The sequence below is a fragment of the Paroedura picta genome, chromosome 13, assembly GCF_049243985.1.
Source record: "Paroedura picta isolate Pp20150507F chromosome 13, Ppicta_v3.0, whole genome shotgun sequence".
Classification (NCBI taxonomy): Eukaryota; Metazoa; Chordata; class Lepidosauria; order Squamata; family Gekkonidae; genus Paroedura; species Paroedura picta.
The window spans coordinates 38,222,849-38,249,390 of NC_135381.1; the positions used below are offsets into that span (position 1 = coordinate 38,222,849).

At 47.7% G+C, this 26,542-nt stretch overlaps 1 protein-coding gene across 1 annotated transcript in view; it reads right to left on the reverse strand.

The window, feature by feature from the left end:
• SH3BGRL (SH3 domain binding glutamate rich protein like) overlaps positions 1-26,542 on the reverse strand; it is a 48,586-nt gene that overhangs the window by 5,039 nt on the left and 17,005 nt on the right. Inside the window, exon 2 of the mRNA XM_077307388.1 lies at positions 3,127-3,312. Coding sequence (XP_077163503.1) covers positions 3,127-3,312 — 186 coding nt within the window. The remainder of the gene's footprint in view (positions 1-3,126; positions 3,313-26,542) is intronic.

Consider the following 26,542-nt stretch of genomic DNA (forward strand, 5'->3'; position numbering starts at 1 on the left):
GGGTTGGGGCAAGCAAGCAAAGGAGGTGAGCTAGGGAAGAGAGAGGGCGGGGCAAGCAAGCAAATGAGGCGAGCGGGGAAGAGAGCGGGCGGGGCAAGCAAGCAAATGAGGCGAGCAGGGAAGCGAGTGGGTGGGGCAAGCAAGCAAATGAAGTGAGCGGGGAAGCGAGCGGGCGGGGCAAGCAAGCAAATGAGGCGAGCAGGGAAGAGAGTGGGTGGGGCAAGCAAGCAAATGAGGCGAGCAGGGAAGAGAGTGGGCGGGACAAGCAAGCAAATGAGGCGAGCAGGGAAGCGAGTGGGTGGGGCAAGCAAGCAAATGAAGTGAGCGGGGAAGCGAGCGGGCGGGGCAAGCAAGCAAACAAGGTGAACGGGGAAGTGAGTGGGTGGGGCAAGCAAGCAAATGAGGCGAGCAGGGAAGAGAGTGGGCGGGACAAGCAAGCAAATGAGGCGAGCAGGGAAGCGAGTGGGTGGGGCAAGCAAGCAAATGAAGTGAGCGGGGAAGCGAGCGGGCGGGGCAAGCAAGCAAACAAGGTGAACGGGGAAGTGAGTGGGTGGGGCAAGCAAGCAAATGAGGCGAGCGGGGAAGTGAGTGGGCGGGGCAAGCAAGCAAATGAGGCGAGCGGGGAAGTGAGTGGGCGGGGCAAGCAAGCAAATGAGGCGAGCGGGGAAGTGAGCGGGCGGGGCAAGCAAGCAAATGAGGCGAGCAGGGAAGCGAGCGGGCGGGGCAAGCAAGCAAAGGAGGTGAGCTAGGGAAGAGAGCGGACGGAGCAAACAAGGAGTGGGGAAGCAAGCGGGCAGGTTAGGGTTACGTTGAGCAGGGGGCTGGACTAGATGGCCTGCATGGCCCCTTCCAACTCTCTGATTATGTGACCAACTTATATGTAAAAGATTCAAAAATAAACTGGAACAGAGATGGAATGGCAACTTTAGCAAAAACATTTTATTATCAACATGTAGGGCGTCAAATGCTTTCTCCGACAGACTTCCCTTCGCTGACATGCTGGAGGCAAAAATTTACTCTGGGGCTCTCATCTCTCCAGTGCCCCTGAGTTAACTACCCCTCTCACCTGGCATTCACCAGAAGGGGATCTTATACCCAAGCGGGATCTTACAATACTGCTGTCAAGCAGCCCGGCCCAGGGGCAAGGAGTGTGCAAGGCTCCTCAGCTGAATAACGGTAGTACCTACAAGGCACAAACTCACTGGCACTAACTACAAGGCACAAACAACAAGACAGTTCCAGGTAGGGCTAAGCCCAATAAAAAGAAATGGAAGGAAGGTCACTTTTGATGAAGGCCCCCAGGTTATGGCATGGATTTTCCTAAGGACGTTCAAGAACACTTAGGCACTGGCCTTTTGAAAGCAGCTCAACACCCACTCAGCTGACAAGGCTTTCGCCTAACAGTGCATACCTGAATGCATTTGGAGGCTGCAGGAAGACCATTCGAGCCTGTTGTGTAATGTATTTTGGACTTAATTATGCTTCCTTTATTAATATAAGAATATTTTGGAAAATGTGACTATATAAATAACAAAGTTCTCTATGTCAGTGGTCCCCAACCCCCGGTCCGGAGACCAGTACCGGTCCGTCGATCAGTCGGTACCGGGCTGCAGCTCCTCCTCATCCTCCTTCCCAGCTGCTGCCTCAGGGGCTGACCTGCCACTCTGCTGCCGGCTCACCTTTGGTGCTCTCCAGCGGCCGCCATGGCTGGGGCTCCCCTTCGGCATGGCACTGCGCAGCGGTGGGAAGTCAGGGGCGCCAGCGGGAAAGCAAGTGGAGCAGGGGCTCAGGCGGCAGCGACGTCCCTTGGCAAAAGACTACCCCCCGGGGCCTCGTAAAATTGTCAAGCGTTTACTGGTCCCCGGTGATAAAAAGGTTGGGGATCACTGCTCTATGTGACTGACAAAAAGTGAGCTCACTGAATAGCAAAGCTAAGTGGGGAAGTAAATGTGCATTTAGTCTCTGCGGGATGTCCTCTTCTAGATTGGCTCCTAGAAAGGGCAAGCACTGTGAATGCACTTTGGGGCCCAGAAAAAAAAAAGAAAAGAAAAAAGACAGGGAGAATGACAGCTGATACTTGAAACATCTAATGATATCTTAGGGAGGAAAGGCAGTACAAGTGGATACCATACAGTACATACACCCTGTTGCCAATAAATACGCAGCATGTGTTTTAAAGTAACACACCATATGCTTTCCCATGCTAAATTCAGATTCTGTATTTGCAACACAGACCCCGAATGGAGATGAAGGAAGCGGAATTTATTATTTTTTGCAAAAGCAATTGAGAAAGATTTCTTTTTATAACTTTCCCGTTCTCCAGCCAGTTTCCCAGCAGTACTTCATGATCCAATCAAGTTGTCCCTTAAAGTGTGGGGGAAGGGGTGATTTTAAGAGAAAGACCCCAGACAACAGCAGAATGCTCACTGCACACGTTCTACTGAGCAAGGAGGCGAAGCCAGGGAAGGAGCAGCCATTAATGGCACAGGATTTCATGGGTTCACTGCATTCCAGTGGAGAAATCAAAGCAGGGTCTCGTCTTACAAAACAACAAGATAACATTCCGTAAAGTTTCAGGATTGACGGGGGGGGGGGGGGAGGCATGTGGGCAGGGGAGAGGTCAAGACTGGAATTTCTTAGGATCAGAAACCTTATCACATGGGTGGCCACTTAAATGGCCAACCCATTACTCAGAGCAGACCTGATACAAGGTAACACCTACTGTGTCAACGCTCCACAGTAAAGATACCTGTCTTAGGATTCTGAAGGAGAGGTGCCTGTTTGTCATTATCTATACAATAACCACCATGGGTGATACTCAAACGAGCGACATGCATGCTCAGGCCCCTGAGGATTTTGCCCCAGGGACCTGCAATCTACATTTCGGCCGCCGCTGGAATGGGAACAGGAGCAAAGTGACTTAACGTTGGGTGGATGCTCTGTACACGCAGGAATAGATAAAGCTGCCCTATGGGTTTAGATCAGGACAGGGAAGGGCTGCAGCTTAGTGGTGGCAGATCTGTGCTTGGCATGCGGGAGCTCCCAGGTTCAATCCCCGGCATCTCCAGTTAAAAGAATCAGGCATTCAGTGATATGCAAGGGACATAACAGAGGTCTGGCTCTCACCCCAAGGTACCGGCTGTCATTAAAGAGTCGAGGGGGTAGCGGGTTCCCACTGGCCGGCCGGCTGTCTTCAGGGACGTTTTCCCTCATCCATTTCCGGTTCTCTTCGTTGGCTGCAATATCTTTCTCCTCAAATGCAATCTTGTTGGCCTCCAAGAAGCCCAGCACGTCTTGCTGCTGCTTTTTAATCTAGAACATGGGGAGGAAGAGAGGAAAAGAGAAAGATAAATCAGCTACTGGGGAGGGCAGTATATTGAATGAATGAATGAATGAATGAATGAATGAATGAATGAATGAATGAATGAATGAATGAATGAATGAATGAATGAGGCTTATTTGCTGCCAGGATTTCCAGGGTGAAAAGAAGAAAATCTGATGTTGGATGGCCAGGACCAAAGGAGGGTCACGTCTCTGCTTGGTTTGAGAGGGGCACACCAGAAACACTTCCTCTTCTGGAGAACTACATGCCGTCTTTGGTTCCCAGTTCTGACTTTTGGGCTCTGACCACCGTATACTAATCCTTTGATCCTGGGCCTGTTCCTCACATCGCAAAGTCTCTAGTGTCCTTAACAAGCCTCAGGACTCCTTGTTGCAAAAAGCAAACACCCCACTCATTTCCAACTGTTGGCTCCACATGAGTGAACGGATTCCATGGCAGGAATTCCGGGGATGGTAGAAATGACGTACTGATTCTTGAGTGCAAAGGACAGTAGGACTCTGTCCCAGAGGAAAGCCCAAGGGGGCACTGCTGGCATGCACCTTGTTCCCCGTGCCTCTCGTTTCTGAGAGGTTTTACTCCAATCCCTTCATAATCCAAAGCAATCAGGAGAAACTGAGAACGCTGCAATAAGCATATCAGCAAGAGAATCTTCTGAAATTGAAAATGCCTTTTCTAATCACCAGTCAAAAGTTGAAATTGTTATTTGTTAAAAAGAACATTGCTAAAATTGTTTAAAATGATTAGCATAAACATCTCAAAACAAATAAGCACTGAAATAAGCATTGAAGAACCTGGACAGGGCACAAAAATAAACAAATAGGTACACACTCTGGCTTGAAGGAAGAACAAATTCCCCCCCCCCACACACACACACACACACACACGGACACGGACACACATTCCACAGAGACCTCTGGATTAGTGGGAGGGGAGGGATGTTTGCCTAGGAGCTTTACTCTCCATTGTATGTCAGTAGGCTTAGGTGGAAAACTGCCAGACTTCAAGGCATCAGGCTGATACACATCTCAGAGCTGGTCCTTTGGTGGGCTTCAGAAGTGGGAGATTCAAGGTAGGTAAGACAAGAGTCAAAGAGGGCAGCAACATTTTAACAATCTGTTTCTGCAGTGCAAAGCTGCTCCTCAACAAATTCAGCCAAGTCTGATGTATGTTGCTCAAAATGCCAAAATGCCACACTCAAGTTTTAATTCTGCATGAGACTGCAAGGGGATTTTAAAATATAAAAAATGAACATACGTAAATACAGAAGAGCTTGGCTGGCTGGCTGGGCAAACTATCCTGAGGTTTGCTCTGAAATGGAGAACAGCTTGGTCCTCTATCACCCTTCTGCTCAGGAAGGAGACTTTTCCCTATTGAATCACAGCAGTGACCCATCTAGTCTGGCGTCCCATTTCCCAAGAGCCTCTGGAAAAGCCGCAAGTAGAGTCATGTTGGAGGTTACCTTCTGATGTCACCCTTCCCTACTGACAACTGGCAAGCACAGGACTGTCTCCCATCACTCTGCTGTGCAAACCTGGATGGTTTCCTCCAACCCAGCCCAAGGCAACTCCCTCCAATGGAAGACCCTCTTAGACTGGAGCACAGCCTCTTGGGATATTCTTTTGTGTGTGTGTGTGTGGGGAGGAGGATAAAGGATATAAGGTCAGAGAAAGTCAGGCTTGCCAAATGTGTTCAAAGCATGTGCAAGAACGGGCTGAAGAATTCCAAATCAGTAACCCAAGTATCTTCATTGGCCCTTCATAACAAAGCCTGAGTCCAGTGGCACTTTTAAGTCCAACAAAGTTTAATTCTGGGCCTAAGCTTTCATGTCCAGGCACACTTATTCCTAAATTTGGGAAGCTGGACTTGCAAATGAGGTGGTGGGTTCTCCATCTTTGGAAATTTTTAAACAGAGGCTAGATAGCCATCTGACGGAGAGGCTGATTCTGTGAAGGCTCAAGGGGGTGGCAGGTTACAGTGGATGAGCGATTGGGATGTGAGTGTCCTGCATAGTGCAGGGGGTTGGACTAGATGACCCAGGAGGTCCTTTCCAACTCTATGATTCTATGATTCTATGCGTGGAGACATGATGGAAGCCATAGATGTGGTAGAAGGCTGGCAGATTCCCCAAGGAAAGTTTAGAACCCCACCATTGGTGGTTGTAGCCCTTTGGAATGTGTGGGGATGCATGTACATTGAGCATATGCTCCCCATTTGGGTGCCCACTGTCCAGTGCACATCTTTGCAGCACACCAGTGTGCTTCCTCGAATAAATAATCACAGCTCTCTATGCCTCTGCATTACTCAGTCAGTAGATGATTTGACACCCTCTGGAACTCTTCAGGCAGAACAGGACCTTGAACTATCTAAACATTTCCTTCTTTGCTACAGGAAATGTCAAAAAAATCCCACACTTAGAAAAGAGGCCAGCCAGAACCGCCAAGCCCAAGACAAGACCAGATGTGCACAGCTGTTAGGCAAGGGGGGAAGCATTCGGCATTCCTCCTCCCCCCCCTCCCCCAGCAACATTGGAATAGAGAGATGATACTTGGAAGTGTCACATTATCACCGTGTTGCAGCCCTGACACTATAAAACAGGGGAAGTCAAACTGTGGCCTCCAGATGTCCGTGGACTACAATTCCCATAAGCCCCTGCCAGCATTTGCTCATGGGAATTGTAGTCCATGGACATCTGGAGGGTCGCAGTTTGACTATCCCTGCTATAAAAGGTCAGTGGCTATAATCATCATGCCTGTATTATAAAGAGCCCTATTTGCCTAAGACCTCCAAGTGAACTCGGGGCAGGAGGAGGACGGAATTCGGAGGACTCCGTTTAAAAGCTCAGACTGGGAGCTACTAGGTCTGATGTCGGCTGCACAATTTAAAAACTATATGCATGAGGTATGGGTTACAGGATTTTTCTGTGGGTTTGTTGTTGTCGTTTAAGGGCAAATCTTACATAGCCCTGCCCTAGGTGGATATCCAACATGGATTGCCTTTCTTTATCTGTTCCACTATATATTTCTGGTAAGGCCTTGGAGGAGGAGCATGTCTCATGGCTTAAGTGTCACTCAGCGCTTAATACCCACTCAGGGTGGCTGCCCCGCCCCTGAGTGCCTCCTCTTCCAACCGGCTTGCCTGTCTCTCCAGCAGTCAGCCAATCGCCTTCCATCCCCCACCCCTGACCATATTGGTGTGTTCCCTAACAGCTGCCTGGAGCCTTTCCAGGTCTTGGGGGGGGAGGGAGAGCCCATCTGCAGAGTTCTTCCATCCACCCCCAATCTAGTACCTGTTGTATTCCTACATGCAACGGGCTTGGCCCCTGGTCAAAATATTACAGACAGCCACAACCAGGTGACAGACTTGTTAACTGCAAACATATTACTCCCATTCTGCACACAATCTATTGGCTACTCCTCTGTGACCGGGTTCAATTTAAGGAATTGGCCATCATGTGGCCTTGGCCCCTTTTATTTGCATAGCACCTTCCTATGTTTGCACGCTAAAGCTCACACCTTGAATACATCTTTGTTGGCCTTAAAGGTGCGGTTGGACTCAATTTTTGTTGTGCTACTTCAGACCAACACAACTAGCCATTTGAATCTATGTTCTACTACTACAGCTTTACTCGTATGAGCAGGGGGGCTTCTGTAGGAGCCAATCTGGAAATGGGCACGATCAACTACTGCCTTCTCCGTTGTGGCCCCTGCCTTGGGGAATGGCCTGGCCAAGGAGGTCAAGCAGGTTCCTGCTCTCCTGGCTTCCCGCAAGCCAGAGAAACCTGAATTTTTCAAGAGGGCTTTTGTGTGCAGGCAATAGGGTTGCACTGCACAAAATGGTTTGCAAACTTACATGGATAATTGATGAGGGGATGTGGTCTATCCTGCTGCGTTTAGCTTATTGTGAGTAGGATCATGAGCGATGGTGGCATGAGGTACAATCATAGAATAATAGAGTTGGAAGGGACCTCTTGGGTCATCTAGTCCAACCCCCTGCACTATGCAGGATACTCACAACCCTCTGGCTCATCCATTGTCACCTGCCACCCACTTGAGCCTTCACAGAATCAGCCTCTCCGTCAGATGGCTCTCCAGCCTCTGTTTAAAAATCTCCAAAGATGGAGAAGCCACCACCTCCCGGGGAAGCCTGTTCCATTGAGGAACCGCTCTAACTGTCAGGAACTTCTTCCGGATGCTGAGACGGAATTTCCTTTGAATTAATTTCATCCCATTGGTTCTGGTCTGGTAGCCCAGCCTCGTTCAACCTTGGAAGCAAAGCAGGGTCAGCACTGAGGAAGGCAAATGGTCAAACCACCTCTGCTTCTCTCTTGCCTTGAAAAACCCTTGCTAGGGTTGTCAAAAGTCAGCTGCAACTTGTCCACACTTTACACACACACCCCACAAAGAGGATGGTTTCTTAATCTCACTACATATGCTAATCTCATTCAATTCTCACCAAGAAAGGCCATACATCCTCCTTATCTTATTGCCTTTTCCTACGACATTTCTTAATTGGAGCAGTCGATAGTAAAGGATGCTGTTAGCTACCTCCATGCCTAAGATAAGACGGACCGAGCGTAACAACAGGGTCTCGGATAATTGCTCTAAGCATTACACAGTTAAGAAGGGTACATCTGCCCGTCAACCTCCAATTTCGGTATATTTATTTGCCTCAATATGTGTCTCTCCCCTCGCCCCAGAATTAAACCCAAACACATTGTCACCAAATAAACTAAGCATGTTATTCACGTTTGGTCCTTGAATCTGTTAAAACATTTGTATTATGCTGTATGCTCTTTTTGTGGCTCACCCTATTACCAATTTGCATGGATGGGTAACTTCCACTTCAATGCCTCTGCGGAAGTGTGCATGTACACGAGAGCATATACTTGGTTGGTCTTCTTTAGGGTGCCCTGGGACCCAACTTTCATTTTGCCTGAAAGGTGGCTTTTAGGACCGCCTAGCTTCCTGCTGCCCTCCTGAAGGTTGCTCCCAGATGCAAATCTTACACCTGCCCACCTCTGGTCGCTAGGAGACTGGCTGGGAGGAGGCAGCTGTTCCTTGTGAGAAAAGCAGCTCTCTCCGGCCTCAAGCCGCTTTCCCTTATATGGGCAAGTCAAAAACACCCCAATCCTCCCCTAAACAGATGTGAGGTCAGCAGACTGGCATACAGAGCTCCAAATAAGGTAGCCGAGATCCCCCCAAAGCAGGAGGTGTGGAAACAGGAAGCTGGAGCCACACACAGGCGAGCCGCCTCTCGTGGTGGGATGCTTCTTGGAGCCCGATGGATCTCCGCTCTGCCAATCTCGATGCAGCCATTTTAAGAGACACTTTTTCTCTGCCAAATGCAGCCGCTCATGCGGGGAGGGACGGAACAGGGCTGGGGAACCGGCTCTTTAACCCTTTCTTTGCCTGCTCCTGTACTCAGTGGGAATGGTACCCGCCCAGGTGATTTTAGCCCTTGCTGGAGGAAATTTACAGAGGCCTCTTATCTATCTATCTCAGGGGTAGTCAAACTGCGGCCCTCCAGATGTCCATGGACTACAATTCCCAGGAACCCCTGCCAGCGAATGGGAATTGTAGTCCATGGACATCTGGAGGGCCGCAGTTTGACTACCCCTGATCTATCTTATCTATCTTAGAGAGGCCTTCTATCACCCCCACCCCAAAAAAAGAAAGGCTGCTAAAAGAGGCTGGGGGTGGTGTTTTTTGGCAAGAGAACAGCAGAGGAGAAAAAGGGGTTTTTTTTTTTTTTTTAAACATCTCTCCTTCCCACCCCCACACTATTCCTCCTCTTCCAAAAAGCCAGCTGCACTTGAGAAAGAACAGAAAGCTTTTTTTTTTAAAATAGAATTAAATATAGCATAGTTCTGCAGGCAGACAATGTTCTCATGTGCCATTGGAGGGATTTCATACCTCTGCTTACTAAATCCTGTGGCATTTTTTCAGAGTAATGAAGCCAGTTTGGTGTAGGGGTTAGGAGTACGGACTTCTAATCTGGCATGCCGGGTTCAATTCCCCACTCCCCCACATGCAACCAGCTGGGTGACCTTGGGCTCTACACAGCATTGATAAAGCTGTTCTGACCAAGCAAGAATATCAGGGCTCCCTCAGCCTCACCCACCTCACAGGGTGTCTGTTGTGGGGAGAGGAAAGGGAAGGCAAATGGAAGCCACTTTGAGCCTCCTTCGGGTAGGGAAAAGCGGCATATAAGAACCAACTCTTCTTATTATTTTTCTTTTACCTATTTGCACCATACAGGGGTAGTCAAACTACGGCCCTTCAGATGTCCATGGACTACAATTCCCATGAGTCCCTGCCAGCAAACATTGACATAGGCTCCTGGGAATTGTAGTCCATGGACATCTGGAGGGCCGCAGTTTGACTACCCCTGCTTTAGACTGTACATCAATCCCCCCACACCCCAATTCAGGGGATCTGTCCAGCTCCCACACAGGGATAGGGGACAGTGCTCAAAACATGGTAGGGAAACTGGAGAATAATACACCCCTTGCACGAGAAGGATCCCCCATCACAAAAGGTAGGGAAGACAGGGCCCTGTATATTTCAGGCAGCAAGTCAGATCCCATTTGCAGCACTAAAGGGGTACAAACCGAATCTTCTTCCAGATTTAGCTGCCTGTCCCCACCAACATGTTTCTCCCAGGCTCACTTCTGGCATTGCAATCCGGCGGGAGAAAAAGGAAGGATTTCAGCCAACGTGGCTCAACCTGGTACCTTTCTGCTCATTCCCTATGCAGATGGGATACGCTTGCTCTCTTGGAGGCATTATTTACTGTAGTTTCACAGCATTACACCCCCCCCCCTTTTCCCCTGATATCGTCCCTATCAAAACAGACCTTAGGGATTTGGTTCCAAGCACAGATCTCCCTGAGCACATCTGTCAAAAAGACCCATAGAGCAGTGGTCCCCAACCTTTTTATCACTGGGGACCGGTCAACGCCTGACAATTTTACCAGTCCTGATCCCCAGACCGGGGGTTGGTGACCACTGCCACAGAGGACACACATAATGTGCAAATAGGCCCTCAACCACACGAAAATGACCAGCCCGACCTTCACAAAGCTCCAATTCCAACACAATTCCCAACTCCATGACCCTCACAAAGTTTCAATCCCTTTTAAACCTCCTGCCAATAAAATAGGTAGAATATGACTGGGGGCGGGAGGGGTCATGAAGAATGCACCCTCTCTTGAACACAAGACTACATTTAATTCTTGGTGCATCACTGGATTGCACAGGGCATTCTTGGTGCCTCCTGCAGCATTCGCACACTCAAAAGGGATGGAACCCCTGTTCACAACCCTCAGAACAGACTCCCACTTCAACAGCCATCGGGTGATAATGAGGAATGCCGGACGGCCGCCAAGGCAAATTAATTTCTCTGCAGGGAACAGAGCCAGTCCGAGGTCCTGTCGGCATGTTTTGCTGGGCCTGACATTCCAAAGAACACTAGGAATGTTCTTGCTGTTCCAAGTCAAAAGAGCATGGCTGCAAAGCGTCCAGCTGGGAATGACTGTTGCGCTTCGGAGGCTAGAACAAGGGATCTATTAAGCTGGCCAAGAAGCTAGCCAGCGTGCCCCAGATAAACAGAAGCTAAAAACTTTTGGTTTCAAAAGGGCACAGATTTTACTAGCCGCAGCCAGAGGCCCTTCATTTAAGTGGCTCTGTCCTTCTTCTCTCAATCCTTCGTGGTACATGAACACTCAGCGTAAGACCATTCACGATTTTACAACTCTCCAACTGGAGACCTGGACATGGAGCCAAGTTTTAAAGAGCAGCCATTGGGAAAGGGGATTCAGGTCAGGAATATGATGGAAGGGTCCATTCCCACCCTCCTTAAGACATTTACCCAGGAGACATTTACCCAGTTTTGTATGCTTGCCATTAGTCTCAGGGGCAGGACAGAAACAGTTTCTACAGTGGAAAGTGCAAGGCACAAAGTTGGTTTGTCGTTGCCTGCCTCTGCAGAGCAACCTGGACTTCCTTGGTGTTCTCTGCTCTTATCCAAGTACTACTCAGGGCTGAACCTGTTTAGCTTCTGAGATCTGATGAGTCTAGGAGGACCTGGGCTATCCATACCTGGGGCATTTCTGCACATCAGTTTAAAAAGCGTTACGCCAGCTGAATGGCAAAGCGACAAATTTTTTTCACGCTTCCGAGCCCCTCCTCACCTTTTCTCGCCTTTGCACCTTTTTGCACGTCTCACCCTCCACAATGGCTGCTGCAAATGGCGGAAGACAGCAATGCGCCTTATACGCGTTGTGCTTCCGCCTGTCAATCAATGCAGGCAACCAATCCCCTTTCTCCATATTTTAAAGGTCCCGCGATGACCACTAATTTTTTTTTAATGCATACTTCTCCGGTGGAATGCCAATGCATGGAATCATAGATGCATAGTGCTTTTTGAACGCCACCCCTTATGGGATCACGAGTCCTTTGAGACATTTAAAAATTAATATCATTCCTGATGGGGGGGGGGGGAGAAAAGCTTTGAGAGGCATGCTTTGTGTTACAACTTAAAATATATATATTTTATTTCTGGCATCGCCTGCACGCTTGTCCACCTATTTGTTGCTCCAGGAAGTTAGCCAATTTTTTAAAGACATTCCCATCTCTGGGAACAAGGGAGAGGGAGTTGGATGCGAGAGCAGGATGAGGCAGGTGCCTTTAAGCATGTTTTAGCCTCCATAACTTCCCTCTGCTGGTTGCTCTCCCTTAGCTAAGCACTAAATGGATTGGGGAATCCACTTTATGTGATTCCCCAACTAGAGCTTTAAAATGGAGAATGTAATAAACTGGTTACTGCCCAGACCCTGGGTGTTGGTGATGTCATATGGAGGGGCCAGAATATAACGACTACGTAAGGTAAGCATTCACTACATTCCCCTGCATTTCTCCCCTACAAATAATTAATGGAGGGTTTCTAACGGTATTAATGCTTTTTGCCCCTCTATCTTATGGCCCTGAAATGACCCAAACGTAAACATCGGGAAGTGCAATCCCTGATTCACACTGCAACGGCTTGGCCCTAAAACCTTATCCAAAGGAAATTACAAAAGTGCATCTTAAAGGATGTCTTTCGCTAACATTCTTGGGTTGTTGAAGATGCTTACACCAGCCATTGAAAATAGAGACCAATAGCACGTTTAAGACCAACAGATATTTATTCAAGGCATGAACTTTCGAGTGCATGCACAGAGTGCACTCTATGCATGCACTCGTAAGCTCCCACCTTGAATAAATCTTTGTTGGTCTTAAAAGGTGCTATTGGTCTCTATTTTTGTTGTGCTACTTCAGACCAACATGGCTACAAACTTGAATCTAACCAGCCATTGGTTACTCCAAGCCACTGGAATTTAAAGGCATCCCATTTTCTTGGGCAGAGGGTGTAGCCAGGAAAATGCTCAGGTTTTGAAAGAGGCTTTCACAAAGCAGCCTTGGGGAGCTAGGGAGGGCGTCTGCGTGGGGGATCTGACACCATTTCAAAACTATGCTGTCTGTTTGCTTGCCCAATTGCCAGGAGCCATACTTTGTTCCTTGTATACAGATTAGCAAAGAGATAGTACAAAGCGGTGCATCTCCAGCATGCACTCCTGACAAAGACAGGGACGCCGGACACACCCTTGACTGAGTTTCAGTTTCCTGGTTATATTGTTGCCCCGTTTTCAGCCAGGAGGAGCTCCCCGCACAGCTTCCCACAACGACAGTCTAACATAATGGCATAAGAAATACACAAAAAATTGACTTATACTGCGTCAGAACCTTGGTCCGTTGCAAAGAGTAGGAACAAACCAACAGTTCTCACAATGGAGAGAAGCAAGCAGTGAGACCTGGAAAGGGAAGGCAACTGTAAGCCACTTTGAGAGTCCTTTGGGTAGAGAAAAGCAGCATATAAGAACCAACTCTTCTTCTTCTTCTTTTCTCCTTCTTCTTCTCCTTCTTCTCCTTCTCCTTCTTCTCTACACTCGCAGTTTAATTTTGATTCTTACTCTACTGAAACACTATCTCTTTAATCCACATCCTGATTGCATCTGTTCCTGTACTCTGCACCTCTCTTATTTCTTGCATATTCTCCTCCAAAGCGCAAAGTTTAAATCTGCACCCCGATTTGCTGAGACCTTTTTCTTTCCCACTCCCTTTGTTTGATCTGTTGATTGGCCTTTGCCGATTGGTTGGTTTCTAGCAGGAGCAGCCCTTTCGACTCTCCTTGGATCCATTTTAGTGCTTCCTCCAAGTTATGCTGCTTTATCAAGTCTGAGGAAGAGTGCTTGCACTCGAAAGCTCACGCCTTGAATAAATCTTAGTTGGTCTTAAAGGTGCCACTGGACTCTGATTTCATTGTGGTCTTTTTTAAGTGTGGGGGACATTTTACACTGGGATTTCTTTCTTTAAAAATGATTGTACAGAGGCACTTCATTTCAAAAAACATTTAAACTTGTAGTGAATATTTTGAATATGGTTCACAGACAATGAACATCAGCCGAGCTACGGTGGCTCAAATAGTAAGGCACTTGCTTTACAACCACAACTTTATGAGTTTGAGTCTTACTGTGGTTCTTGAATTTTTCCCCCATGCAGTTTTAATTTTTTTTTTTTTTACTTTTGAAAAGCACATGTTTTTAAAATGCACCATTTAACAATTTGGGCCATTTTTTTACTTTTTCAAGAGTAAAACAGTGCTGTGGCATCCACCCTCCAAGTCAGGCTTCCAGGGGAACTGATCTTTTTAGCCTGGAGATGAGCAGTGATTCCAAGGATCTCCAGGTCCCACCTGGGGACTGGCATCCCTAGTCAGTCACAAGAGGGCCGATCCCTCTCCTGGCACCCAGGTCTGATTAAAATTTGAACAACTAAAAACTATCAATTTCAAAGATTCTTCTTAAAGTCAAAGCTGACATCACTGGTAATTTGCCAGTACTTATTCCACAATAGAGCCTCTTGTGGTGCAGAGTGATAAGGCAGCCGTCTGAAAGCTCTGCCCATGAGGCTGGGAGTTCAATCCCCGCAGCCGGCTCAAGGTTGACTCAGTCTTCCATCTTTCCGAGGTCGGTAAAATGAGTACCCAGCTTGCTGGGGGGTAAACGGTAATGACTGGAGAAGGCACTGGCAAACCACCCCGTATTGAGTCTGCCATGAAAACGCTAGAGGGCGTCACCCCAAGGGTCACACATGACTCCGTGCTTGCACAGGGGAGACCTTTACCTTTACCTTTATTCCACAATATAAATCTGGCAGCTCGAATGCTGTAGGACTCTTCTCGGCTTGAGAGTATCTCCCTTGACTTTCGTAAAAAGACCCGTAAATGCCTCCTCCACCCATAACAAACTATCCTCGCCCTCCAAAACAAGCACACTGAAAGTCCAGCCCCCTTCCTTTCTCTCTGCCTGCATTGTTTCTAGAGAGGGGAGCAGGAGAAGCTGGCAAGAGCTCCACTTCAGGACCTGCATTTCAGGTAACACATCAGAGCCAAGCTAGAATTGAAAAAAAAAACAGAGCAAGCATCCCTGCCAACAGATTAAAATCAGTTTAATAAGCTAAAGGCGGCTACCAATCAAATGAATGGCTTACAACTGACAGTAGGGACTTTTCTCCCAGTTATAAAGAGGGGAAGTTGCTTTAGCATAAACTATTTTTCCCCCATTGCCTTTCTCTTGTATGGGGAAACCCTCAAAACCACACCCACCCACCCACCCACTCTCTCTTTCTCTCTCTCTCTCTCTAGCCACTTTTTAAGAAGGAGGGAGTCATGCTTCTCATGGCTAATCTGTGAAGGACTTCCAGCAATCCCACTATTTGGGTGTTGAGTCCACTCAGTTTGGTGCTGACATTTTCTGAGAACTTCTTTTTGAGCAGTGCATGCGTGCATTCACAGCAGCATCCAAATATTTGCTGCAAACATTTCCCCTTTGCTCTGCATTGCAAGATGTCGGGCAGAAGGCAGATATTTTCAATAATGGGCACTTACTGCTCTTACAGCTTCTTCATGCTCAGGCAGTGGCTTTTGGAGACAAGAATCACCCGTTCTGGCTAGGCCACCTGCAGCTGCTTTTGCTCCAGCTTGGAACACAACAAGTTTAGCTGCCCAGAAAAGCATCAAATAAAGATGGTGGGCAGATGAGTGCCTAGAAATGCCTTATCTTGAGCACCAAAATCTACAGAGAGACACCATCCCCTGCATTAGCCAGCAAACAGAGGGGGAGAAAAAAAGGAGAAACTCTACAGAAGATTTTGTAGATGAAGACGGCACTTGATCCATTCACATGGATGGCAAGGCCAGTAAGCAGTACCTCGGAGCTTCGCTTTCTGCGCATGCACAATGCAGTTCCAGTGAATTAGTTAGCTGCTGGAGCAGGTAGTGAGGGAGGGTGACACGCATGGCTTATGCACATCACTGTTGCCTCCCAGACCTGCCTGCACAACTCCCAGCTAAGTCTAACCTGCCTGCACAACTGCCAGCTAAGTCTACAATGAGTCCCCAAAGCTCTGGGTACAACCTGGTTCAAAATGCTCCCTCATTTTGTGCGGGGCTGAATATACTCCACTGCACACCAATACCATTGCTGGTAGAGGTGTGTGTTTGCTTGTTGCTCTCAGGCCAAAACAATGGCCAACCCCTGGTACATGCTCTTAGGAATGCTGCAAGGAAAAAATGTCAATGTGAGCACACCAAGTGACGTTGATTACAGGAAAGACTCAGATCTCTGGGAAGCCAGGAGTAAGGGAGCTAGATGAGTTTCTTGTGGCAGAGAGTTCCACAGCTGAAATTCTCCTGACTGATGCGTTTATCAATGTCTGCTTCAGTGTAAGCCACATGGGGCAGGGCAGCAGGAAGGGGGGAGGGAAGAGTAGTTTTTATACCCCACTTTTCTCTACCCAAAGGAGTCTCAAGGCGGCTTCCCTTCCTCTCCCCACCACAGACACCCTGTGAGGGAGGTGGGACTGAGAGAGCTCTGATATTCCTGCTCGGTCACAACAGCTTTATCAGGAGTCTCAAAGTGGCTTACAGTTACTTTCCCTTCCTCTTCCTACAACAGACACCCTGTGAGGTGGGTGAGGCTGAGAGATCTGTGTCCAGTTCAAGGCCACCCAGCTGGCTGCATACGGAGGAGGAGCAGGGAATCAAACCCAGTCCTCCGGATGGCACTCTTAACCACTACACCAAGCTGGCTCTCCTTAAGCTCAGGGCTTTGGGCCACGTCCATTCTAGGAGCGGCCAACATTTCACTTTTAACTGTATTCTGCCGATCACTGGCTTGGTTTGGGATTTATTTTCTTCTTCTAATGCTTTGACTGGTTTTACTGGGTTGAATTGTTCAGGGTTACTTGTTTTATTCCGTGCTTCTTTGCTATTGACGTTACTATGCTATTTGCACTTTGGCCTTTTTTAGTCTCCTGTACGCTCCCAGGAGCACCATTTTATTTCATTCACTTTATATTCTCCTTTTCTCCACAAGGAAGACCCAAAGCAGCTTGCATCAGTCTGTCCTCCTGGCATTTATCTTCACAACAACCCTGTGAGGTAGGCTAGGCTCAGAGTGTATGGCAGGCCAAAGAGGAGACATGTGAAGTAGAACTTTTTAAAAATATGGACAGCAGAACCAATGTGCACAAGCATGTCAAAGCTGCTATTCTCTCTCAAGGCTGATGAGATGTTTTCAAAAGGTCAGAGTCAGTTTATCCATGTAGCACAGGGGTAGTCAAACTGCGGCCCTCCAGATGTCCATGGACTACAATTCCCAGAAGCCCCTGCCAGCATTCGCTGGCAGGGGCTTCTGGGAATTGTAGTCCATGGACATCTGGAGGGCCGCAGTTTGACTACCCCTGATGTAGTACATGTAGGATGTGATGGGGGCCTCCCGCTGTGCCTTCCCGCCACGGATCAAGGCCATAGCCTTTCTCCCCGCATTTCCTGCTTTAAAGACCACAGAGTGACACCCCTTTCCAGTGTGGGGAGCCCCTCTGTCCCCAGCCTGACAGCTCCCACTGCAATTGGACTCTGCTAGAGCCCTGCAAATACTTAAACTGCCTTCTGGTGCTTCTGGCCGCACAAATCCTTAAACCACTCCTGCAAAAGGTGTGGGAAAACGTCTCAGAGAAAAGCTGTGTCAGGAGGCAGAGAAAAAGAGAACAATTTGTCTCAGCTGTTTAATAGGCCTTTCCACCAATAATCCAAAACCCAAAGGCAGGCTAAACTTCCGAATACACAGCCAACCACGAAGCCCTTGGATTAAATGAAGGCGATAAAACCCGCAAGTATTGAGCGGTCTGACCTTGGGCCTGTCACAGTTCTCTTAGGGATGTTCTTAGAGCAGTTCTGTCAGAGCTCTACCCTACCTACCTCACAAAGGGTCTGCTGTGGGGAGAGGAAGGTTTTGTAAGCTGCTTTGGAACTCTTTTGGGTAGGGAAAAGCAGGCACAAAAGCCAACTCTTGCCCTCTCATCTTCGTTTAGATATTAAGACACACCATGGTATTCTGTGAATTGCTTGCAAACTTAGTCAACTGTGACAAAAGATTCTACTCCTAGTAAAACTGTAACCCAGAAGACAATTGGGGTGAAATTCCAAACATAGTCTGAAACTTCATCATGGTTACTCACAACAAGATTGCAGCCTGGGAAAACGTGGCTTGAGAGGGGGAGATCCACAAGGTGGAGGTGGGGGTGGGAGGGGGGAGAGAACCACTTCATTCTTCACGGTCCGCTTTCCACCAAAACTTGCTGCACTGGGGAGGGGGGGCACTGCCAGATTAATACTATCTGTAACCGCTCTGCGGGAGCGGTATAAATAAAGCAGTAAAGGGTGTGGGGGAGGGCTCGGTCTGGAATAGGGGGGCAATGATTGGCCCCTTGCCCCCAGACTGACGAGTCAGGAGGCACAAAGCGCCTCCCGACCTGCCCACCCCCCAACCTGGGCCACCTTTGGCCAGCACTCACCATTACCTGCCTGCCCACCAACAACGATGGTAGGCGGCCGCCCAGCCTAATCTGCAATGTGGCCCTGGGGGGGGGAGGCCTGCCTGCCTGCCTGCCTGCCTGCCTTCCTTCACCCCTTTTCCTTCCTTCCTTCCTTCACCCCTTTTCCTTCCTTCCTTCCTTCCTTCCTTCCTTCACCCCTTTTCCTTCCTTCCTTCCTTCCTTCCTTCCTTCCTTCCTTCCTTCCTTCCTTCCTTCCTTCCTCTTTCTTTACCCCTTTTCCTTCCTTCCTTCCTTCCTTCCTTCCTTCCTTCCTTCCTTCCTTCCTTCCTTCCTTCCTTCCTTCCTTCCTTCGGGGAGGGAGGGGCCCATCAGGGGGGGCTCCCACACCCACCCACTGCCCGCTAGCGCCCGCTGTATTTTTTATACAGCGGGCTTAATTGCTAGTAAACAAATAATCCTGTTATTTTATTCTGAATCCCAATTTTTGTTCAATGCCATGCTTGGTTTAACGTTTCCAGGACAAGTTCAGAAGACCGTAGATGAAAAGCAGAGAGCTCTTCATAGTAAGATCATTTGTTGCAATGCAGTTTGTTAAACAAAACTAGAGCTGAATGCATTCCAATCAGAACCTTTTCAGTTGCTGCTCACAGAGGAGCAGAGTTCCCTTCTGCTGCAAAGACAGCACTGCTTCCAAATAGCTGGACAGAAAGGTAAACGAAAGGCAGTTGGCGTTTCTTCAGGGAGTCAGAAATGTCAAGCAGGCCTTCCGGCTAACGAAGCTGCAAAGCTGCACATACATTTTACACAAAGAAGGCAGCTTTCCTCGGGACTAATCAGGGCCAAAATGTAATTTGGCAGGCTGAAACAATTCCTGCAACATTCATCCCGGTAAAGTTATGACGTGTAGAAAGAGGTAGAAATGTATTCCATCTTAGTACTAAATTGTTTGAAAAGTTCTTATGACTGTCAGATGAAATGTAATTAAAAAATTGGGGAATGCCCTGAACAGAACTGGGACTTTATTGTGTCTAAAGGATTCAACTTTAGAGTAAGGCTTGCATTTAAAGAACATTTATTGAAAATTATATCAAGACAGGGGGAAAGATGGGGCTGGGTTTTTTAGTCTCTCACCATTGGAGTTTGACATATTAGAATGTTAGAAAGTTATATCAGTATTTTGTTTTGAGTGTTTTTAATTTTACATCATGTCTGATAATTTGTGGCCTTATTTTGCTTTTATGAAATAATTTTTTAAACAAGGGATGAGTGTAAAGAAGAGAAAGCCCAAGGGGAATAGAATATAAAATGGGGGAAGAATCTCACCCACCCCCCCAAAATTAGCCAACTATCGAGGATGGGGATTGGAGATCAGTCCGAAGATTTTTGGAAGGAGACAGCCAAGGGAGAGCAGTCGATACATTGCTGGCCTCAGCCAGCCTCATTTTGGTATGGTCAACTTTGGCGTGCTAAGCCATACTTGTGTGCAAAGGGCATGTATATTGAAACAATGAGGAGCATCTTTCTAACATATTGGGAGTTTTATACTAGTTAAGCCAACCTCTTCCTACGGAGTGTAATAAAACTAATGCCCAGAACCATGAAGCAGCTCTTCTGCCTCCAGCACCACCGTGCTTTCCCAAAAACACATACCTTGATGTCTTACCAAAAAATAAATACCAGACAAAAGAATTCAGAAGCTGGGTTAAATGGAAGGGAATCACACCTGTTCATATGCACTCTGTCTGCTTCCAACTCTCCTTCCTGCCTTGGCTACCCTTAACCTTCTTGAGCTGCCTGTACTTACTATATTGTAAGCTCCATGGGGCAGCTCCCCCAACTACTTCTTTCCTAATAATCAAGCAGGGACCCCCACATTTTTCAGCCTGAAGGGCATCTTTGGAACTTTGACACAGGGTTCCATGCCCAATCACAAAATAGCTGCTGCAGGAGGTAGAGGCAGCCAAAATGTCCTGGAGCAAGACTGTATATTTCTCTAATAAAGATGTTTTGACATTGACACCCAGCTTTACCTCTCCATTCCTTGTGATTCAAGTGAGGTGGTTGAGATGCCTGATCACTGCCTGAAGGCAGTCAGTGGCTAGATAAGGATCAATAAACTGAATTCAAACAAGATGGAGGGGTCCCGGGTCCAGGAAGTTAAGGTGCACCCAGTTCAGGATGGGAGCTTTCTTGTAGTCCCGAATCTCTCAGAGGCGCAATCGGCCGTGAAATGCAGGAGGGCCTTTCCTGTGGTGGCCCCAGGCTTCAGAACATCCTCCCACTGGTGATTTGCCAGGCACCTACATTGTAAGTTTCTTTGCACTTGGGGAAAACCCACATATCTGATGGCTAGTTTCCTCTGGATGCTGTTCTGACTGGGCGTGAGGGAGGTTGGAGTTGATATATTTTAAACTTTTCAAAATGTATTTCAGAATATTTGATTCTGTATCGTTGCGATCCGTCCTGGGACCGTCAGGTGATGGTGCAGGATAAAAATCCACAAATATAAATAAATAAAACAAGCATTTCAAGCAGAAGCTCTGCTTATTATTCATGAAGCGAAATTACCCACAAGGCACTTCTTCCATGCACATTATTTTAGAAACGAACAAACAGACGTTGTCACATCTAAGGGCTACCACATCGACAACAGTGAAAAAAGCGCTTCTGAAACAATTTTGGCTTTTTCCTTTGCTTCTCCCAGGGGATAAACCAAATATTTCTGAACCACCAACAGCTCCCTCTTGCTGAGATCTAAGAGGACTAAGAACTAGTGCGTGCCAGGGAAATAAACAAGTCGTTTGAATTAATTAGAAAGACTTAAAAAAAAAAACCTTTGGCTTTGAATTACACAAGCCTTGCATTAGTCAACCAGACAATAATCAGGTTTCGGCAAGTTGAACATGTGACATCTGCATGTATGTTCCCGATCACTGTGCTATTATCACTGTTATAAGGGTTGGGTTAGGAATAGATTCTCCTTTCTTCAGTATTAGCCCCCTCTCCAACTCCTGCTACCCCACCATGGCCTCAGCTCCAAACGTGCAGAAGATTATCACCACCAAATCCTCCTTTTGCCAACTCCGCCACCGTCCGGACCAGCTGTTTGGCAGCTTCCTTTTCCAAAGGGACCCATTCAATCACACATGCTGTCTGGTTCTGGCACCTTCTACCAGAGCTCCCACTCCCAAGAGAAGTCAAGCTGCCCCCAGCCGTTGGCAGAGTTTAAATATGCAAGACAGCAGAGCCCCAGCCGCTTAGAAAAGTAAAATTGAGAAGAAAAACAAAGTTTATGAGTAGGAGAGGAGAGAGAGAGAGTTCTGTCTAACTGACTAACTGTTGTGGAAGGAATGCTGAGAGCAGGTGTGCTCAGAGGAGCAGGAAGTCTCCATCTGAGCCAATCAGGACACAGGAGGAGATTATCTGAAAACACCAGGAAATTCCTAATCTAAATATGCTAACTCGATGCCTCTTTGCCAAGGAACAAATCTGCTAGACCCAAGGGATCTCCAGCATTAGGCGTGCAAACACACAGAGCTCCAAGGGATTTTTACAAATTGTATTAGGAGTAGAGACAAAAGCAATTTGTTTATTCAGTACAGCATGGAGTTGACAGTGCATACAATGAGCAAAATAATAAAACTAACTTCCAGCGTGAAAGCCACTCACTCTGCATTAAGAGAGCTCTGCCTTTGTTCTCAAGCAAGAAAACAGACTCTTAATTCCTTCCACTGTAGCCCTTATTGTCAAGCAGAAGTATGTCAGAATTCAACCACCATCACCACGAGGAGGAGGAGGAGGAGGAGGAGGAGAAGAGTTGGTTCTTATATGCCGCTTTTCCCTACCCGAAGGAGGCTCAAAGCGGCTTACAGTCACCTTCCCATTCCTCTCCCCACAACAGACACCCTGTGGGGTGGGTGAGGCTGAGAGAGCCCTCATATCACTGCTCGGTCAGAACAGTTTTATCAGTGCCCTGACGAGCCCAAGGTCACCCAGCTGGTTGCATGTGGGGGGAGCGCAGAATGGAACCTGGCATGCCAGATTAGAAGTCCGCACTCCTAACCACTACACCGAACTGGCTATGACCTCAGTACATCTCAGAGGGACAAGGGAGACTCCCAGGATACCTGGCCTGACACCCTGGTAGGATATTCTTCATATGCTGTTGAATCCAGCATACTGCATATTCCAACACCAGCTATTGCCCAGGTACCACACAGGCCACCACCCCAGCAGCTGGGCAAGGAGGGACACAGGTCAGTGGAAGTTTGTGGCACTACTGGAAGATGTTCTCTATTAGTCCGACTCTGCCATAGAGACCTATGCTACTGGGTCCACAGACCAAAAGCAATGCCATTCCAAAGGGAGGAGCTCTGTCTCAGTGGAAGAGCCTCTGCGTGGCATGCATCTCCAGCTAAAAAGGGATGTATCTCCTTGGCCTGCATCTCCTTGGCATCTCCAGTTAAAAAGAGCCAGGCAATAGGTGATCTGGAAGACCTCTGCTGAGAGGGTGCAGAGGAGAATAATGAGGATGATCTGGGCCCTGGGGACCAAGCCGTAGGAGCAAAGGCTGAGGGACCTGGGAATGTTCAGCCTGGAAGAAGAGGAGGCTGAGAGGAGACAGGATGGCTTTCTTGAAGTTTTTGAAAGGTTGTCACTTGGAGGAGGGCAGGGAAAAGCTGCTGTTGGCAGCAGAGGAGAGGACCTACAGGAATAGGTTTAAACTACATGGAGAACAATATCAGCTAAATATCAGGGGGGGGGAAATTCCACAGTAGTTCAGCAGTGGAATGGCCTGCCTCAGGAGGTGGGGAGCTCCCCCTCACTGGCTGTCTCCAAGCAGCAGCTGGACTGATCCTTATCCTGGATGCTTTAGGATGATCCTTTCCGCTCTAGGATTCTGTGACCTTGTAGACAATTTATATGACCACCCCTCCCAGCACGCTGGCTCGTGGCAGTTTAAACATTACATCAGTTCCACTGTATATTTCTGGTAAGGCCTAGGAGGAGGAGCATGTCTCATGGCTTAAGGGCCACTCAGTGCTTAACACCCACTCAGCGCTTAACACCTAGCCAATCGCCTTCCGTCCCCCACCCCTGACCACCCCCTCCTCCTTCCACTTCCCTCTGAGGCTTGGAGGCTGCAGATCCCTGCTGCATGAGAGCTTCCCCCGCTGGTGAGTTCCCTAACAGCTGCCTGCAGCCTTTCCAAGTCCTGGGGGGAGGCCATCTGCAGAGTTCTTCCACCCTCCCCCCCCCCAATATAGTACCCGTTGTATTCCTGAATGCAACAGGCTTGGCCCTTAGTAATACATATAAAACATAAAAACAAATAAAAACAATTTAAACATTTAATGTGCAACTCAGATCATTCCGTTACAACACCAGTGTTTATCAGCCATTGCCTTCAGATGCTTCTCTCATTCCAGAGGAGGGCTCTGGGGGGGGGGGGGTTGGGGGGAGATGGACACTCAATGTTGTTCTACTACTCATTGGGCCCATCCAAATGCTGGTGGAACAGGCAGTGCCTGATGGGAACAGTCCTCAACCTTGTCAAAACCACAACCCACCTTTCATCCATGCTGGAACATGGGAGCTGTGGGTAAGGGGCACAGAACCTGCTGTGTACGTAGAAGGTCCAGGTTCAGCCCTTGGCATCTCTAGTTCAATGATCAAGTAGCAAGTGGGGTGGGAGGGGAGAGACTGTTAGTAAACCTTGAAGAGCTGCCCAAGTAGACAATACTGAATTGGAGGGGCAAAAGAAGATTGTAACCCTATGAAATCCCATGTGCCAAAATTTGTGAAATTTCAGGAAGCAACTGCAGCTTCAATCCGAAGAGGAAAAACCAGCCCTCAAAACAAAAACATACTAAATTCCGGGCACAATTATCAGTTTCAGTTTGTAAACTGAGACTACAGAATGCCCATTGGCACTTACCGTGAAGGGTACTTCTCCCTGGGTTCTAGGACTCCATCCTTGATGGGTGGTTCTCACCGCTGGTGCTAGGGAGGCAGGCCTTAAATTTACTTCCTCTTCCTGTCTCCCTGGTAGAACCGCCCTCATCTTCAGTTGTGATCCTTCCAAAGCTCAGAGAAACAATACTCCAAACTACCGTAACCATAACTCTCTGTAATAATTTTTCTTTTCTTTCTTTCTTTTTTTTTTTTATAATAAGAACATGAAATAGTGGAAGAGGAAGCAGAAAAAACAGTTCCGAATAACTAAATTCCAATATTCCCCCTTTTCCTGTCCCATAATGACTATAACTGGACTAAATTTCAGACGACGCCCAGGGAGGGCTGGATGGAGTCCTAGAACCCAGGGAGAAGTACCCTTCACGGTAAGTGCCAATGGGCATTCTCCCCTGGTTCTAGGACTCCATCCTTGATGGGATATGCAAGAGCTTACTTTGTCCCGGGCGGGATTGTGTCGTCTGAATCTAAGCCTTGTAAAAGAACACTTCTGCCAAAGGCAGCCTCCGCTGCACTGTAATCACTAAGCTTATATGGCTAAATTTCTGTCCTCAGTTTTTTAAACTTAAACTGTCCGATGCATCTTGACTATCTTTGTATAGCCTCCTAATCTGCTTTATGCCAATAAACGTATTGTATTGTATTGAATACTAAGCTTATAGTGCCTAATAAAGGTGGAAATTGAAGACCAGGTAGCCGCCTTGCAGATCTGTTCTACAGAGGCAGAATTTATCATGGCAGCATTTGTTGCAGCCCCCCTAACTGAATGCGCTGTAATGCCAGAGGGCACAGGCCTACCCAATGAACTGTATGTTTCAGCAATACAATCCCTGAGACACGTTCCAATAGCCACAGTAGACATCCTTTCCCCTTTATTAGGCGGAGAAATGCTTATGAACATTGACTCTGATCTCCTAAATGGCTCCGTACGTATAAGGAATGCCTTGAGGGCCCTTCGTACATCTAATCTATGCCACAAAACTTCTTTAGGATGTTTAGGGTCAGGAAAGAATGTAGGCAAATTGATTTCCCGCATCCTGTGGAATCTAGATTCCACCTTGGGCCTAAATATAGGATCTGTCCACAAAACCACCTTATCTTTGTAGAACACCCAAAGATCTTTCCTAATGGATAAAGCTCCTAATTCTGAAATTCGTCTAGCAAACGTTACTGCAACTAAGAAAATAACCTTGAGTCGCAAATGTCTCAATGAAATATCCTGTAAAGGTTCAAAAGGTTGTCTCAGCAACGCTGATAGTACCACACTCAGGCTCCAAGTTGGGAAACGATGCACGGCTGGGGGAGAAACTACCGTGGCTCCCCTCAGAAACCTAGTAACGTGAGGATGCTTGGCTAAGGGAAACCCTTGAACCTTTGGAATAACTGTCGCCAAGGCTGCCACCTGTCTACGTAATGTGGATGGTTTCAAACCCTTATCCAATCCTTGTAAAAATTCCAAGATGACCCATAACCCAGTCTTTAAAGGGTCCTTTTTTTTTTTTTTTTTTGTCTGCACCACCTGACAAATACCTTCCAAGAATAATTATATATCCTAACAGTAGAAGGTTTTCTGGCCGCCAGTATGGTGCTAGTCACCTTTTCACTAAGGCTGCATTTTAGCAGAGCTGACCGTTCAGTCTCCGCGCGGTCAGCTGTAGCCAGCCTGGCTCGTAATGCCAAACTGGCCCGTGTCAAGAAATCTGGTATTACCGGTAATGACAGGTGTTTCCCCACCGCTAGACGCAGGATTGTTGCAAACCATGGTCTGCGTGGCCAATAAGGAGCCACCAGGATTACCTGTGCCCCTTGCTGTCTGACCCTTCTGAGTACCTTGGGAATGATTGGGACTGGAGGAAATGCATATAACAGACCCTGCGGCCATTGAGCCGTCAGGGCATCTATCTGTTCTGCTCTGAGTTGAGCAAACCTGGTGAAAAACTGAGGTAAGAGCGCATTCTCCTGACTGGCAAATAGATCTACCACTGGATTGCCAAAGTGATCCACAATCATTTTGAATACACCCCAATTCAAGGACCATTCTGCTTCGGAAATCTCCTGTCTACTGAGCCAGTCGGCCTGTACATTCAGGATCCCTTTGATATGTTCTGCTCTCAGGGACAGAAGAGTCTTCTCTGCCCATTGTAAAATCAGTGACGCTTCCTTGTGAATTGAGGGAGATTTCGTCCCCCCTTGCTTGTTTAAATAAGCCTTGGCTGCAACATTGTCCGTTCTTACCAGGACATGCTTTTGCTGTAATTTGATTTGGAAGTGTACCAAGGCCAGTCGAATTG